The sequence below is a fragment of the Pristiophorus japonicus genome, chromosome 8, assembly GCF_044704955.1.
Source record: "Pristiophorus japonicus isolate sPriJap1 chromosome 8, sPriJap1.hap1, whole genome shotgun sequence".
Classification (NCBI taxonomy): Eukaryota; Metazoa; Chordata; class Chondrichthyes; family Pristiophoridae; genus Pristiophorus; species Pristiophorus japonicus.
Genome location: NC_091984.1, coordinates 161,449,446 through 161,466,232, shown reverse-complemented (window position 1 = coordinate 161,466,232; position 16,787 = coordinate 161,449,446). Strand labels below are relative to the sequence as shown.

The 16,787-nt window shown below is 40.2% G+C and overlaps 2 protein-coding genes across 2 annotated transcripts in view; both read left to right on the top strand.

Moving 5' to 3' along the window:
* LOC139269208 (dentin sialophosphoprotein-like) overlaps positions 1 to 11,549 on the top strand; it is a 30,419-nt gene extending 18,870 nt beyond the window's left edge. The window contains exons 10-17 of the mRNA XM_070888300.1: positions 712 to 801; positions 3,229 to 3,821; positions 4,596 to 4,720; positions 8,225 to 8,496; positions 8,711 to 8,926; positions 10,117 to 10,365; positions 10,652 to 10,867; positions 11,137 to 11,549. Coding sequence (XP_070744401.1) covers positions 712 to 801; positions 3,229 to 3,821; positions 4,596 to 4,720; positions 8,225 to 8,496; positions 8,711 to 8,926; positions 10,117 to 10,365; positions 10,652 to 10,867; positions 11,137 to 11,549 — 2,174 coding nt within the window. The remainder of the gene's footprint in view (positions 1 to 711; positions 802 to 3,228; positions 3,822 to 4,595; positions 4,721 to 8,224; positions 8,497 to 8,710; positions 8,927 to 10,116; positions 10,366 to 10,651; positions 10,868 to 11,136) is intronic.
* Positions 11,550 to 15,615: 4,066 nt separating this feature from the next.
* LOC139269207 (uncharacterized) lies at positions 15,616 to 16,653 on the top strand. The gene has a single exon (XM_070888299.1). The coding sequence runs from the start codon at positions 15,616 to 15,618 to the stop codon at positions 16,651 to 16,653; it is 1,038 nt and encodes a 345-aa protein (XP_070744400.1).
* Positions 16,654 to 16,787: the final 134 nt, after the last annotated feature.

Sequence of the window (16,787 nt, the reverse complement as noted above, 5' to 3'; positions counted from 1 at the left end):
TGACTATGGAGGTGACAATAATTATGGAACTGAAAATGTCTATTTAACTGACAATGAATATTGAGGTAAGATTGACAATTGAACTGACAATGACAATGGAAATGACACTGACTTTGGAAGTGACAATGACGATGGAACTGACAATGACGATGGAACTGACAATGACTTGGAACTGACAATGACTATGGAACTGACAATGATTATGGAGGTGACAATGACTCTGGAGGTGACATTGAATATCGAACTGACAATGACTATGGAGGTGACAATGACTATGGAACTGAGAATGACTATGGAACTGACAATGACTTTGGAGGTGACAATGTCTGTGGAACTGACAATGAATATGGAACTGACAATGATTTTGGAACTGACAATGACGATGGAACTGACAATGACTATGGAAGTGACAATGACGATAGAACTGACAATGACTATGGAAGTGACAATTACTGTGGAACTGACAATGACGATGGAGGTGACCATGACTTTGGAACTGACAATAACTATGGAGGTGACAATGATTATGGAACTGAAAATGTCTATGTAACTGACAATGACTATGGAGGTAAGATTGACAATGGAACTGACAATGACAATGGAAATGACAATGACTTTGGAAGTGACAATGACGATGGAACTGATAATGACGATGGAACTGACAATGACTTGGAACTGACAATGACTATGGAACTGACAATGATTATGGAGGTGACAATGACGATGGAGGTGACAATGGCGATGGAACTGAAAATGACTATGGAGCTGACAATGACAATGGAGGCAACAATGATTATCAAGGTAACAATGACCATGGAGGTGACAATGACTATGAAAATGGCAATGACTATTGAGGTGACAATGACTATGGAGATGACAATGACAATGGAGGCAACAATGATTATCAAGGTGACAATGACTATGGAGGTGACAATGACTATGAAAATGGCAATGACTATGGAGGTGACAATGACTATGGAGGTGACATTGAATATCGAACTGACAATGACTATGGAGGTGACAATGACTATGGAACTGACAATGACGATGGAACTGACAATGACTTTGGAGGTGACAATGTCTGTGGAACTGACAATGAATTTGGAACTGACAATGACGATGGAACTGACAATGACTATGGAAGTGACAATGACGATGGAACTGACAATGACTATGGAAGTGACAATTACTGTGGAACTGACAATGATTATGGAGGTGACAATGACTATGGAACTGACAATGACTATGGAACTGACGATGACGATGGAACTGACATTGACTTTGGAGGTGACAATGTCTGTGGAGGTGACAATGATTATTCAGGTGACAATGATTTTGGAGGCGACAATGACTATGGAGGCGACAATGACTATGGAGATGACATTTAATATGGAACTGACAATGACGATGGAGGTGACCATGACTTTGGAACTGACAATGACGTTGGAACTGACAATGACTATGGAACCGACAATGATTTGGAGGTGACAATGACTTTCCAACTGACAATGATTATGGAACTGACAATGAATATGCAGGTGACAATGACTGTGGAGGTGACAATGAATTTGGAAGTGACAATGACTATGGAACTGACAATGACTATGCAGGAGACAATGACAATGGAACTGACAATGATGATGGAACTGACAATGGCTGTGGATTTGACAATGACTGTGGAACTGACAATGACTATGGAACTGACAATGATGATGGAACTGACAATGACGATGGAACTGACATTGACTTTGGAGGTGACAATGTCTGTGGAACTGACAATGACTATGGAACTGACAATGACGATGGAACTGACAATGACTATGGAAGTGACAATTACTGTGGAACTGACAATGATTATGGAGGTGACAATGACTATGGAACTGACAATTACTATGGAACTGACAATGACTAAGGAACTGACAATGACTATGGAACTGACAGTGACTATGGAACTGACAATTACTATGGAACTAACATTGACTATGGAACTGACAATGACTATGGAGGTGACAATGATTATGGAACTGACAATGTCTATGTAACTGACAATGACTATGGAGGTAAGATTGACAATGGAACTGACAATGACTATGGAAATCACAATGACTTTGGAAGTGACAATGACGATGGAACTGACAATGACGATGGAACTGACAATGACTTGGAACTGACAATGACTATGGAACTGACAATGATTATGGAGGTGACAATGACTCTGGAGGTGACAATGGCGATGGAACTGAAAATGACTATGGAGCTGACAATGACAATGGAGGCAACAATGATTATCAAGGTGACAATGACTATGGAGGTGACAATGACTATGAAAATGGCAATGACTATTGAGGTGACAATGACTATTGAGGTGACATTGAATATCGAACTGACAATGACTATGGAGGTGACAATGACTATGGAACTGACAATGACGATGGAACTGACAATGACTTTGGAGGTGACATTGTCTATGGAACTGACAATGAATATGGAACTGACAATGATTTTGGAACTGACAATGACGATGGAACTGACAATGACTATGGAAGTGACAATGACGATGGAACTGACAATGACTATGGAAGTGACAATTACTGTGGAACTGACAATGTCTGTGGAACTGACAATGACTATGGAACTGACAATGACGATGAAAACTGACAATGACTATGGAACTGACAGTGACTATGGAACTGACAATTACTGTGGAACTGACATTGACTGTGGAACTGACAATGATTATGGAGGTGACAATGATTATTGAACTGACAATGTCTCTGTAACTGACAATGACCATGGAGGTAAGATTGACTATGGAACTGACAATGACAATGGAAATGACAATGATTTTGGAAGTGACAATGACGATGGAACTGACAATGACGATGGAACTGACAATGACTTGGAACTGACAATGACTATGGAACTGACAATGATTATGGATGTGACAATGACTATGGAAATGACAATGACTTTGGAACTGACAATTGCGACGGAACTGATAATGACGATGGAACTGACATGACTATGGAACTGACAGTGACTATGGAAATGACAATGACTATGGAACTGACATTGACTATCGAACTGACAATGATTTTGGAGGTGACAATGACTATGAAACTGACAATGACTATGGAGGTGACAATGACTATGGAGGTGACAATGACCATGGAACTGACAATGACCATGGAACTGACAATGACTATGGAACTGACATTGACTTTGGAGGTGACAATGTCTGTGGAACTGACAATGAATATGGAACTGACAATGACGATGGAATTGACAATGATGATGGAACTGACAATGACTATGGAAGTGACAATTATTATGGAACTGACCAGGACTATGGCGGTGACAATGACTATGGAGGTGACAATGACTATGGAACAGGCAAAGATTATGGAACTGACAATGACGAAGGAACTGACAATGTCTATGGAACTGACAGTAACTATGGAAATGACAATGACTATGGAAATGACATTGACTATCGAACTGACAATGATTTTGGAGGTGACAATGACTATGCAGCTGACAATGACTATGGAAATGACAATGACTACGGAGATAACAATGACTGTGGAACTGAAAATGACTGTGGAGTTAACAATAAATTTGGAGGTGACAATGTCTATGGACCTGACAATGACTATGGAACTGACAATGACGATGGAACTGACAATCACGATGGAACTGACAATGACTATGGAACTGACAATGACGATGGAACTGACAAAGACTATGGAACTAACAATGTCTATGGAACTGACAATGACTATGGAATTGACAATGACGATGGAACTGACAATGACTATGGAGTTGACAATGATTATGGAACTGACAATCACTATGGAGGTGACAATGATGATGGAGGTGACAATGACTTTGGAACTGACAATGACTTTGGAAATGACAATGACTATGGAACCAACAATGATTTTGGTGGTGACAATGACTTTCGAACTGACAATGATTATGGAACTGACAATGACTATGGAGGTGACAATTACGTTGAAACTGACAATGACAATGGAACTGATAAGGACGATGGAAGTGACAATACTATGGAACTGCCAATGACTATGGAGGTGACAATGACTATGGAACAGACAATGACTATGGAACTGACAATGACGATGGAACTAACAATGACTATGGAGGTGACAATGAATATGGAGGTGACAAAGACCATGGAACTGACACTGACTATGGAACTGACAATGTCTATGGAACTGACAATGACTATGGAGGTGACAATGAATTTGGAGGAGACAATGACAATGGAACTGACAATGACTATGGAACTGACAATGACGATGGAACTGACAATGACTTTGGAGGTGAAAATGACAATGGAACTGACAATGACTATGGAAGTGACAATTACTAAGGAACTGACAATGACTATGGAGGTGACAATGACTATGGAGGAGACAATGACTGTGGAACTGCCATTGATTATGGAACTGACAATGACTATGGATGTGACAATGACTATGGAGGTGACAATGACTATGGAGGTGACAATGACTCTGAAAATGACAATGACTATGGAGGTGACAATGACTGTGGAGTTGACAATGATTATGCAGGTGACAATGACTATGGAGGCGACATTTAATATGGAACTGACAATGACGATGGAGGTGACCATGACTTTGGAACCGACAATGACTTTGGAACTGACAATGACTATGGAACCGACAATGATTTGGAGGTGAGAATGACTTTCTAACTGACAATGATTATGGAACTGACAATGACTATGGAGGTGACAATGACTATGGAGGTGACAATGATTGTGGAGGTGACAATGATGATGCAGGTGACAATGACTATGGAGGCGACAATGGCTATGGAGGTGACATTTAATATGGAACTGACAATGACGATGGAGGTGACCATGACTTTGGAACTGACAATGACTTTGGAACTGACAATGACTATGGAACCGAAAATGATTTGGAGGTGACAATGACTTTCCAAGTGACAATGATTATGGAACTGACAATGACTATGGAGGTGACAATGACTATGGAGGTGACAATTACGTTGAAACTGACAATGACTATGGAACTGATAAGGACGATGGAAGTGACAATACTTTGGAACTGCCAATGACTATGGAGGTGACAATGACTATGGAACTGACAATGACTATGGAGCTGACAATGACGATGGAACTGACAATGACTATGGAGGTGACAATGGCCATGGAGGTGACAATGAATTTGGAAGTGAAAATGACTATGGAACTGACAATGACTATGGAGGAGACAATGACAATGGAACTGACAATGACGATGGAACTGACAATCGCTGAGGAGTTGACAATGACTGTGGAACTGACAATGACTATGGAACTGACAATGACGATGGAACTGACAATGACTAAGGAACTGACAATGACTATGGAACTGACAGTGACTATGGAACTGACAATGACTATGTAGGTGACAATGACTGTGGAGGTGACAATGATTATGCAGGTGACAATGATTTTGGAGGCGACAATGACTATGGAGGCGACAATGACTATGGAGATGACATTTAATATGGAACTGACAATGACGATGGAGGTGACCATGACTTTGGAACTGACAATGACTTTGGAACTGACAATGACTATGGAACCGACAATGATTTGGAGGTGACAATGACTTTCCAACTGACAATGATTATGGAACTGACAATGACTATGTAGGTGACAATGACTGTGGAGGTGACAATGAATTTGGAAGTGACAATGACTATGGAACTGACAATGACTATGCAGGAGACAATGACAATGGAACTGACAATGACGATGGAACTGACAATGGCTGTGGATTTGACAATGACTGTGGCACTGACAATGACTATGGAACTGACAATGACAATGGAACTGACAATGACAATGGAACTGACATTGACTTTGGAGGTGACAATGTCTGTGGAACTGACAATGACTATGGAACTGACAATGACGATGGAACTGACAATGACTATGGAAGTGATAATTACTGTGGAACTGACAATGATTATGGAGGTGACAATGACTATGGAACTGACAATGACTATGGAACTGACAATGACTAAGGAACTGACAATGACTATGGAACTGACAGTGACTATGGAACTGACAATAACTATGGAACTGACAATGACTAAGGAACTGACAATTACTATGGAACTAACAATGACTATGGATGTGACAATGACTATGGAGGTGACAATGACTATGGAGGTGACAATGACGATGAAAATGACAATGACTATGTAGGTGACAATGACTGTGGAGGTGACAATGATTATGCAGGTGACAATGATTTTGGAGGTGACAATGACTATGGAGGCGACAATGACTATGGAGATGACATTTAATATGGAACTGACAATGACGATGGAGGTGACCATGACTTTGGAACTGACAATGACTTTGGAACTGACAATGACTATGGAACCGACAATGATTTGGAGGTGACAATGACTTTCCAACTGACAATGATTATGGAACTGACAATGACTATGTAGGTGACAATGACTGTGGAGGTGACAATTAATTTGGAAGTGACAATGACTATGGAACTGACAATGACGATGCAGGAGACAATGACAATGGAACTGACAATGACGATGGAACTGACAATGGCTGTGGATTTGACAATGACTGTGGAACTGACAATGACTATGGAACTGACAATGACGATGGAACTGACAATGACGATGGAACTGACATTGACTTTGGAGGTGACAATGTCTGTGGAACTGACAATGACGATGGAACTGACAATGATGATGGAACTGACAATGACTATGGAAGTGACAATTACTGTGGAACTGACAATGATTATGGAGGTGACAATGACTATGGAACTGACAATTACTATGGAACTGACAATGACTCAGGAACTGACAATGACTATGGAACTGACAGTGACTATGGAAGTGACAATGACTATGGAACTGACAATGATTATGGAGGTGACAATGACTCTGGAGGTGACAATGGCGATGGAACTGAAAATGACCATGGAGCTGACAATGACAATGGAGGCAACAATGATTATCAAGGTGACAATGACCATGGAGGTGACAATGACTATGAAAATGGCAATGACTATTGAGGTGACAATGACTATGGAGGTGACATTGAATATCGAACTGACAATGATTATCAAGGTGACAATGACCATGGAGGTGACAATGACTATGAAAATGGCAATGACTATGGAGGTGACAATGACTGTGGAGGTGACATTGAATATCGAACTGACAATGACTATGGAGGTGACAATGACTATGGAACTGACAATGACGATGGAACTGACAATGACTTTGGAGGTGACATTGTCTGTGGAACTGACAATGAATATGGAACTGACAATAATTTTGGAACTGACAATGACGATGGAACTGACAATGACTATGGAAGTGACAATGACGATGGAACTGACAATGACTATGGAAGTGACAATTACTGTGGAACTGACAATGATTAAGGAGGTGACAATGACTATGGAACTGACAATGACTATGGAACTGACAATGACAAAGGAACTGACAATGACGATGGAACTGACATTGACTTTGGAGGTGACAATGTCTGTGGAACTGACAATGACTATGGAACTGACAATGACGATGGAACTGACAATGACTATGGAAGTGACAATTAATGTGGAACTGACAATGATTATGGAGGTGACAATGACTATGGAACTGACAATGACTATGGAACTGACAATGACTAAGGAACTGACAATGACGATGGAACTGACATTGACTTTGGAGGTGACAATGTCTGTGGAACTGACAATGACTATGGAACTGACAATGACGATGGAACTGACAATGACTATGGAACTGACAGTGATTATGGAACTGACAATTACTATGGAACTGACATTGACTATGGAACTGACAAAGACTATGGAGGTGCCAATGACTATGGAACTGACAATGACTATGGAACTGACAATGACTATGGAGGTCACAATGACTATGGAACTGACAATGACTATGGATGTGACAATGACAATGGAACTGACAATTTCTCTGGAACTGACAATGAATATGGAGGCGACAATGACTGTGGAACTGACAATGACTATGGTGGTGACAATGACTATGGAACTGACAATGACTATGGATGTGACAATGACAATGTAACTGACAATGACTATGGAACTGACAATGACTATGGATGTGACAATGACTATGGAACAGATAATGATTATAGAGTTAACAATGACTATGCAACTATTAATGACTATGGAGATGATAATTACTCTGGAACTAACAATGACTATGGAACTGTCAATGACTATGGAATTGACAATGATAATGGAAATGACAACGACTATGGAGGAGACAATGCCTATGGAGGTGACAATGACTATGGAACTGACAATTGCTCTGGGACTGACAATGACTATGGAGGTGAAATTGACTATGGAACTGACAATGACTCTGGAGGTGACAATGCCTATGGAACTGACAATGACTATGAAGGTGACAATGACTATAACTAACAATGAGTATGGATCTGACAATGACTATGGAATTGACAATGACTATGGATGTGACAATGAAACTAGAACTGACAATGACTATAGAGTTAACAATGACTGTGGAACTGACAATGACTATGGAGGTGACAAAGACTATGGAACTGACAATGACTATGGAACTGACAATGATTATTGAATTGACAATGACTATGGAGGTGACAATGACTTTGGAATTGACAATGACTATGGAACTGTCAATGATTTTGGTGTTGACAATGTCTATGGAACTGACGATGACGATGGAACTGACAATGTCTATGGAACTGACAATGACTATGGAACTGACAATGACTATGGAACTAACAATGACTATGGAGGTGACAATAACTATGCAACTGACAATGACTATGGAACTGACAATGACAATGGAGGTGACAATGTCAAGGAACTGACAATGACTATGGAAGTGACAATGACTATGGAGGTGACAATGACTATGGAACTGACAATGACTATGGAACTGATAATGACTAAGGAACTGACAATGACTATGGAACTGACAATGATTATGGAACTGACAATGACTATGGAACTGACAATGACTATGGAACTGACAATGACTATGGAGGTGACAATGACTATGTAAATGACAATGACTATGGAACTGACAATGACTATGGAGGTGACAATGACGATGGAACTGACATTCACTACAAAGGTGACAATGACTCTGGAACTGACAATGATTATGGAACTGACAATGACTGTGGGACTGACCATGACTATTGAACTGACAATGATAATCGAACTGACAATGACTATGGGGGTGACAATGTCAATGGAACTGACACTGACGATGCAACTGACAATGACTATGGAACTGACAATGACTATGGAACTGACAATGATTTTGGAACTGACAATGACTATGGGGGTGACAATGTCAATGGAACTGACACTGACGATGCAACTGACAATGACTATGGAACTGACAATGAATATGGAACTGGCAATGACTATGGAGGTGACAATGTCTATGGAACTGACACTGACTATGAAGCTGACAATGACTATGGAGCTGACAATGACGATTGAACTGACAATGACTGTGGAGGTGACAATGACTGTGCAACTGACAATGACTATGGAACTGACAATGAATATGGAACTGACAATGACTGTGGAGGTGACAATGACTGTGCAACTGACAATGTCTATGGAACTGACACTGACTATGGAACTGTCAATGTCTATGGAACTGACAATGACTATGGAACTGACAATTACTATGGTGGTGACAATGACTATGAAACTGACAATGACTATGGAGGTGCCAATGACTATGGAACTGACAATGACTATGGAACTGACAATGACTATGGAGGTCACAATGACTATGGAACTGACAATGACTATGGATGTGACAATGACAATGGAACTGACAATTTCTCTGGAACTGACAATGAATATGGAGGTGACAATGACTGTGGAACTGACAATGACTATGGAGGTGACAATGACTATGGAAATGACAATGACTATGGATGTGACAATGACAATGGAACTGACAATGACTATGGAACTGACAATGACTATGGATGTGACAATGACTATGGAACAGATAATGATGATAGAGTTAACAATGACTATGCAACTATTAATGACTATGGAGATGATAATTACTCTGGAACTAACAATGACTATGGAACTGTCAATGACTATGGAATTGACAATGATAATGGAAATGACAACGACTATGGAGGAGACAATGCCTATGGAGGTGACAATGACTATGGAACTGACATTGACTGTGGAGGTGACAATGACTCTGTAACTGACAATATCTATGGAACTGACAATGACTATGGAGGTGAAATTGACTAGGGAACTGACAATGACTCTGGAGGTGACAATGCCTATGGAACTGACAATGACTATGAAGGTGACAATGACTATAACTAACAATGAGTATGGAGCTGACAATGACTATGGAATTGACAATGACTATGGATGTGACAATGAAACTAGAACTGACAATGACTATAGAGTTGACAATGACTGTGGAACTGACAATGACTATGGAGTTGACAAAGACTATGGAACTGACAATGACTATGGAACTGACAATGATTATTGAACTGACAATGACTATGGAGGTGACAATGACTTTGGAATTGACAATGACTATGGAACAGTCAATGATTTTGGTGTTGACAATGTCTATGGAACTGACGATGACGATGGAACTGACAATGTCTGTGGAACTGACAATGACTATGGAACTGACAATGACTATGGAACTAACAATGACTATGGAGGTGACAATAACTATGCAACTGACAATGACTATGGAACTGACAATGACAATGGAGGTGACAATGTCAAGGAACTGACAATGACTATGGAAGTGACAATGACTATGGAGGTGACAATGACTATGGAACTGATAATGACTAAGGAACTGACAATGACTATGGAAGTGACAATGACTATGTAAATGACAATGACTATGGAACTGACAATGACTATGGAGGTAACAATGACGATGGAACTGACATTCACTACAAAGGTGACAATGACTCTGGAACTGACAATGATTATGGAACTGACAATGACTGTGGGACTGACCATGACTATTGAGCTGACAATGACTATGGAACTGACAATGACGATGGAACTGACAATGACTATGGAGGTGACAATGAATATGGAGGTGACAATGACTATGGAACTGACATTGACTTTGGAGGTGACAATTACTCAGGAACTGACAATGACTATGGGGGTGACAATGTCAATGGAACTGACACTGACGATGCAACTGACAATGACTATGGAACTGACAATGACTATGGAACTGACAATGATTTTGGAACTGACAATGACTATGGGGGTGACAATGTCAATGGAACTGACACTGACGATGCAACTGACAATGACTATGGAACTGACAATGAATATGGAACTGGCAATGACTATGGAGGTGACAATGTCTATGGAACTGACACTGACTATGAAGCTGTCAATGACTATGGAGCTGACAATGACGATTGAACTGACAATGACTGTGGAGGTGACAATGACTGTGCAACTGACAATGACTATGGAACTGACAATGAATATGGAACTGACAATGACTGTGGAGGTGACAATGACTGTGCAACTGACAATGTCTATGGAACTGACACTGACTATGGAACTGTCAATGTCTATGGAACTGACAATGACTATGGAACTGACAATTACTATGGTGGTGACAATGACTATGAAACTGACAATGACTATGGAGGTGCCAATGACTATGGAACTGACAATGACTATGGAACTGACAATGACTATGGAGGTCACAATGACTATGGAACTGACAATGACTATGGATGTGACAATGACAATGGAACTGACAATTTCTCTGGAACTGACAATGAATATGGAGGTGACAATGACTGTGGAACTGACAATGACTATGGAGGTGACAATGACTATGGAAATGACAATGACTATGGATGTGACAATGACAATGGAACTGACAATGACTATGGAACTGACAATGACTATGGATGTGACAATGACTATGGAACAGATAATGATTATAGAGTTAACAATGACTATGCAACTATTAATGACTATGGAGATGATAATTACTCTGGAACTAACAATGACTATGGAACTGTCAATGACTATGGAATTGACAATGATAATGGAAATGACAACGACTATGGAGGAGACAATGCCTATGGAGGTGACAATGACTATGGAACTGACAATTTCTCTGGGACTGACAATGACTATGGAGGTGAAATTGACTAGGGAACTGACAATGACTCTGGAGGTGACAATGCCTATGGAACTGACAATGACTATGAAGGTGACAATGACTATAACTAACAATGAGTATGGAGCTGACAATGACTATGGAATTGACAATGACTATGGATGTGACAATGAAAGTAGAACTGACAATGACTATAGAGTTGACAATGACTGTGGAACTGACAATGACTATGGAGTTGACAAAGACTATGGAACTGACAATGACTATGGAACTGACAATGATTATTGAACTGACAATGACTATGGAGGTGACAATGACTTTGGAATTGACAATGACTATGGAACAGTCAATGATTTTGGTGTTGACAATGTCTATGGAACTGATGATGACGATGGAACTGACAATGTCTGTGGAACTGACAATGACTATGGAACTGACAATGACTATGGAACTAACAATGACTGTGGAGGTGACAATAACTATGCAACTGACAATGACTATGGAACTGACAATGACAATGGAGGTGACAATGTCAAGGAACTAACAATGACTATGGAAGTGACAATGACTATGGAGGTGACAATGACTATGGAACTGATAATGACTAAGGAACTGACAATGACTATGGAAGTGACAATGACTATGTAAATGACAATGACTATGGAACTGACAATGACTATGGAGGTGACAATGACGATGGAACTGACATTCACTACAAAGGTGACAATGACTCTGGAACTGACAATGATTATGGAACTGACAATGACTGTGGGACTGACCATGACTATTGAGCTGACAATGACTATGGAACTGACAATGACGATGGAACTGACAATGACTATGGAGGTGACAATGAATATGGAGGTGACAATGACTTTGGAACTGACATTGACTTTGGAGGTGACAATTACTCAGGAACTGACAATGACTATGGGGGTGACAATGTCAATGGAACTGACACTGACGATGCAACTGACAATGACTATGGAACTGACAATGACTATGGAACTGGCAATGACTATGGTGGTGACAATGACTATGAAGCTGACAATGACTATGGAGCTGACAAAGACGATTGAACTTACAATGACTGTGGAGGTGACAATGACTGTGCAACTGACAATGACTATGGAACTGACAATGAATATGGAACTGACAATGACTGTGGAGGTGATAATGACTGTGCAACTGACAATGTCTATGGAACTGACACTGACTATGGAACTGTCAATGTCTATGGAACTGACAATGACTATGGAACTGACAATTACTATGGTGGTGACAATGACTATGAAGCTGACAATGACTATGGAGCTGACAATGACGATTGAACTGACAATGACTGTGGAGGTGACAATGACTGTGCAACTGACAATGACTATGGAACTGACAATGAATATGGAACTGACAATGTCTATAGAGGTGACAATGATTTTGGCATTGACATTGACGTTGGAGGTGACAATGACAATGGAACTGACAATGACTATGGAACTGACAATGTCGATAGAGGTGACAATGATTATGGAATTGACATTGACGTTGGAGGTGACAATGACTATGGAACTGACAATGATTATGGAACTGTCAATGTCTACGGAGGTGACAATGACTATGGAACTGACAATGACTATGAAGTTGACAATGACTATGGAACTAACAATGACTATAGAGGTGACAATGATTATGGAACTGACATTGACTGTGGAGGTGACAATGACTCTGTAACTGACAATATCTATGGAACTGACAATGACTGGAACTGACCATGACTATGGAACTGACAATGACTATGGAACTAACAATGATGATGGAACTGACAATGAATATGGAGGTGACAATGACTGTGGAGGTGACAATGACTATGGAACTATCATTGACTATGCAGGTGACAATGACTCTGGAACTGACAATGACTATGGAGGTGACAATGATGATGGAACTGACAATGACTATGGAACTGACAATGACGATGGAACTGACAATGACTGTGGAACTGACAATGACTATGGAACTGACAATGACTATGGAACTGACAATGATTATGGAACTGTCAATGTCTACGGAGGTGACAATGACTATGGAACTGACAATGACTATGAAGTTGACAATGACTATGGAACTAACAATGACTATAGAGGTGACAATGATTGTGGAACTGACATTGACTGTGGAGGTGACAATGACTCTGTAACTGACAATATCTATGGAACTGACAATGACTGGAACTGACCATGACTATGGAACTGACAATGACTATGGAACTAACAATGATGATGAAACTGACAATGAATATGGAGGTAACAATGACTGTGGAGGTGACAATGACTATGGAACTATCATTGACTATGCAGGTGACAATGACTCTGGCACTGACAATGACTATGGAGGTGACAATGATGATGGAACTGACAATGACTATGGAATTGACAATGACTATTGATTGACAATGAAACTAGAACTGACAATGACTATAGAGTTGACAATGACTGTGGAACTGACAATGACTATGGAGGTGACAAAGACTATGGAACTGACAATGACTATGGAACTGACAATGATTATTGAACTGACAATGACTATGGAGGTGACAATGACTTTGGAATTGACAATGACTGTGGAACTGTCAATGATTTTGGTGTTGACAATGTCTATGGAACTGACGATGATGATGGAACTGACAATGTCTATGGAACTGACAATGACTAAGGAACTGACAATGACTATGGAACTGACAATGATTATGGAGGTGACATTGACTACGGAACTGACAATGACTATGGAACTGACAATGACTATGGAGGTGACAATGACTATGTAAATGACAATGACTATGGAACTGACAATGACTATGGAGGTGACAATGACGATGAAACTGACATTCACTACAAAGGTGACAATGACTCTGGAACTGACAATGATTATGGAACTGACAACGACTGTGGGACTGACCATGACTATTGAACTGACAATGACTATGGAACTGACAATGACTATGGAACAGTCAATGATTTTGGTGTTGACAATGTCTATGGAACTGATGATGACGATGGAACTGACAATGTCTGTGGAACTGACAATGACTATGGAACTGACAATGACTATGGAACTAACAATGACTGTGGAGGTGACAATAACTATGCAACTGACAATGACTATGGAACTGACAATGACAATGGAGGTGACAATGTCAAGGAACTAACAATGACTATGGAAGTGACAATGACTATGGAGGTGACAATGACTATGGAACTGATAATGACTAAGGAACTGACAATGACTATGGAAGTGACAATGACTATGTAAATGACAATGACTATGGAACTGACAATGACTATGGAGGTGACAATGACGATGGAACTGACATTCACTACAAAGGTGACAATGACTCTGGAACTGACAATGATTATGGAACTGACAATGACTGTGGGACTGACCATGACTATTGAGCTGACAATGACTATGGAACTGACAATGACGATGGAACTGACAATGACTATGGAGGTGACAATGAATATGGAGGTGACAATGACTTTGGAACTGACATTGACTTTGGAGGTGACAATTACTCAGGAACTGACAATGACTATGGGGGTGACAATGTCAATGGAACTGACACTGACGATGCAACTGACAATGACTATGGAACTGACAATGACTATGGAACTGGCAATGACTATGGTGGTGACAATGACTATGAAGCTGACAATGACTATGGAGCTGACAATGACGATTGAACTTACAATGACTGTGGAGGTGACAATGACTGTGCAACTGACAATGACTATGGAACTGACAATGAATATGGAACTGACAATGACTGTGGAGGTGATAATGACTGTGCAACTGACAATGTCTATGGAACTGACACTGACTATGGAACTGTCAATGTCTATGGAACTGACAATGACTATGGAACTGACAATTACTATGGTGGTGACAATGACTATGAAGCTGACAATGACTATGGAGCTGACAATGACGATTGAACTGACAATGACTGTGGAGGTGACAATGACTGTGCAACTGACAATGACTATGGAACTGACAATGAATATGGAACTGACAATGTCTATAGAGGTGACAATGATTTTGGCATTGACATTGACGTTGGAGGTGACAATGACAATGGAACTGACAATGACTATGGAACTGACAATGTCGATAGAGGTGACAATGATTATGGAATTGACATTGACGTTGGAGGTGACAATGACTATGGAACTGACAATGATTATGGAACTGTCAATGTCTACGGAGGTGACAATGACTATGGAACTGACAATGACTATGAAGTTGACAATGACTATGGAACTAACAATGACTATAGAGGTGACAATGATTATGGAACTGACATTGACTGTGGAGGTGACAATGACTCTGTAACTGACAATATCTATGGAACTGACAATGACTGGAACTGACCATGACTATGGAACTGACAATGACTATGGAACTAACAATGATGATGGAACTGACAATGAATATGGAGGTGACAATGACTGTGGAGGTGACAATGA

What these genes read in the sequence shown, in the direction of transcription:
- LOC139269207 (XM_070888299.1), top strand. Translation starts at nt 15,616, where the DNA reads ATGACGATGGAACTGACATTCACTACAAAGGTGACAATGACTCTGGAA.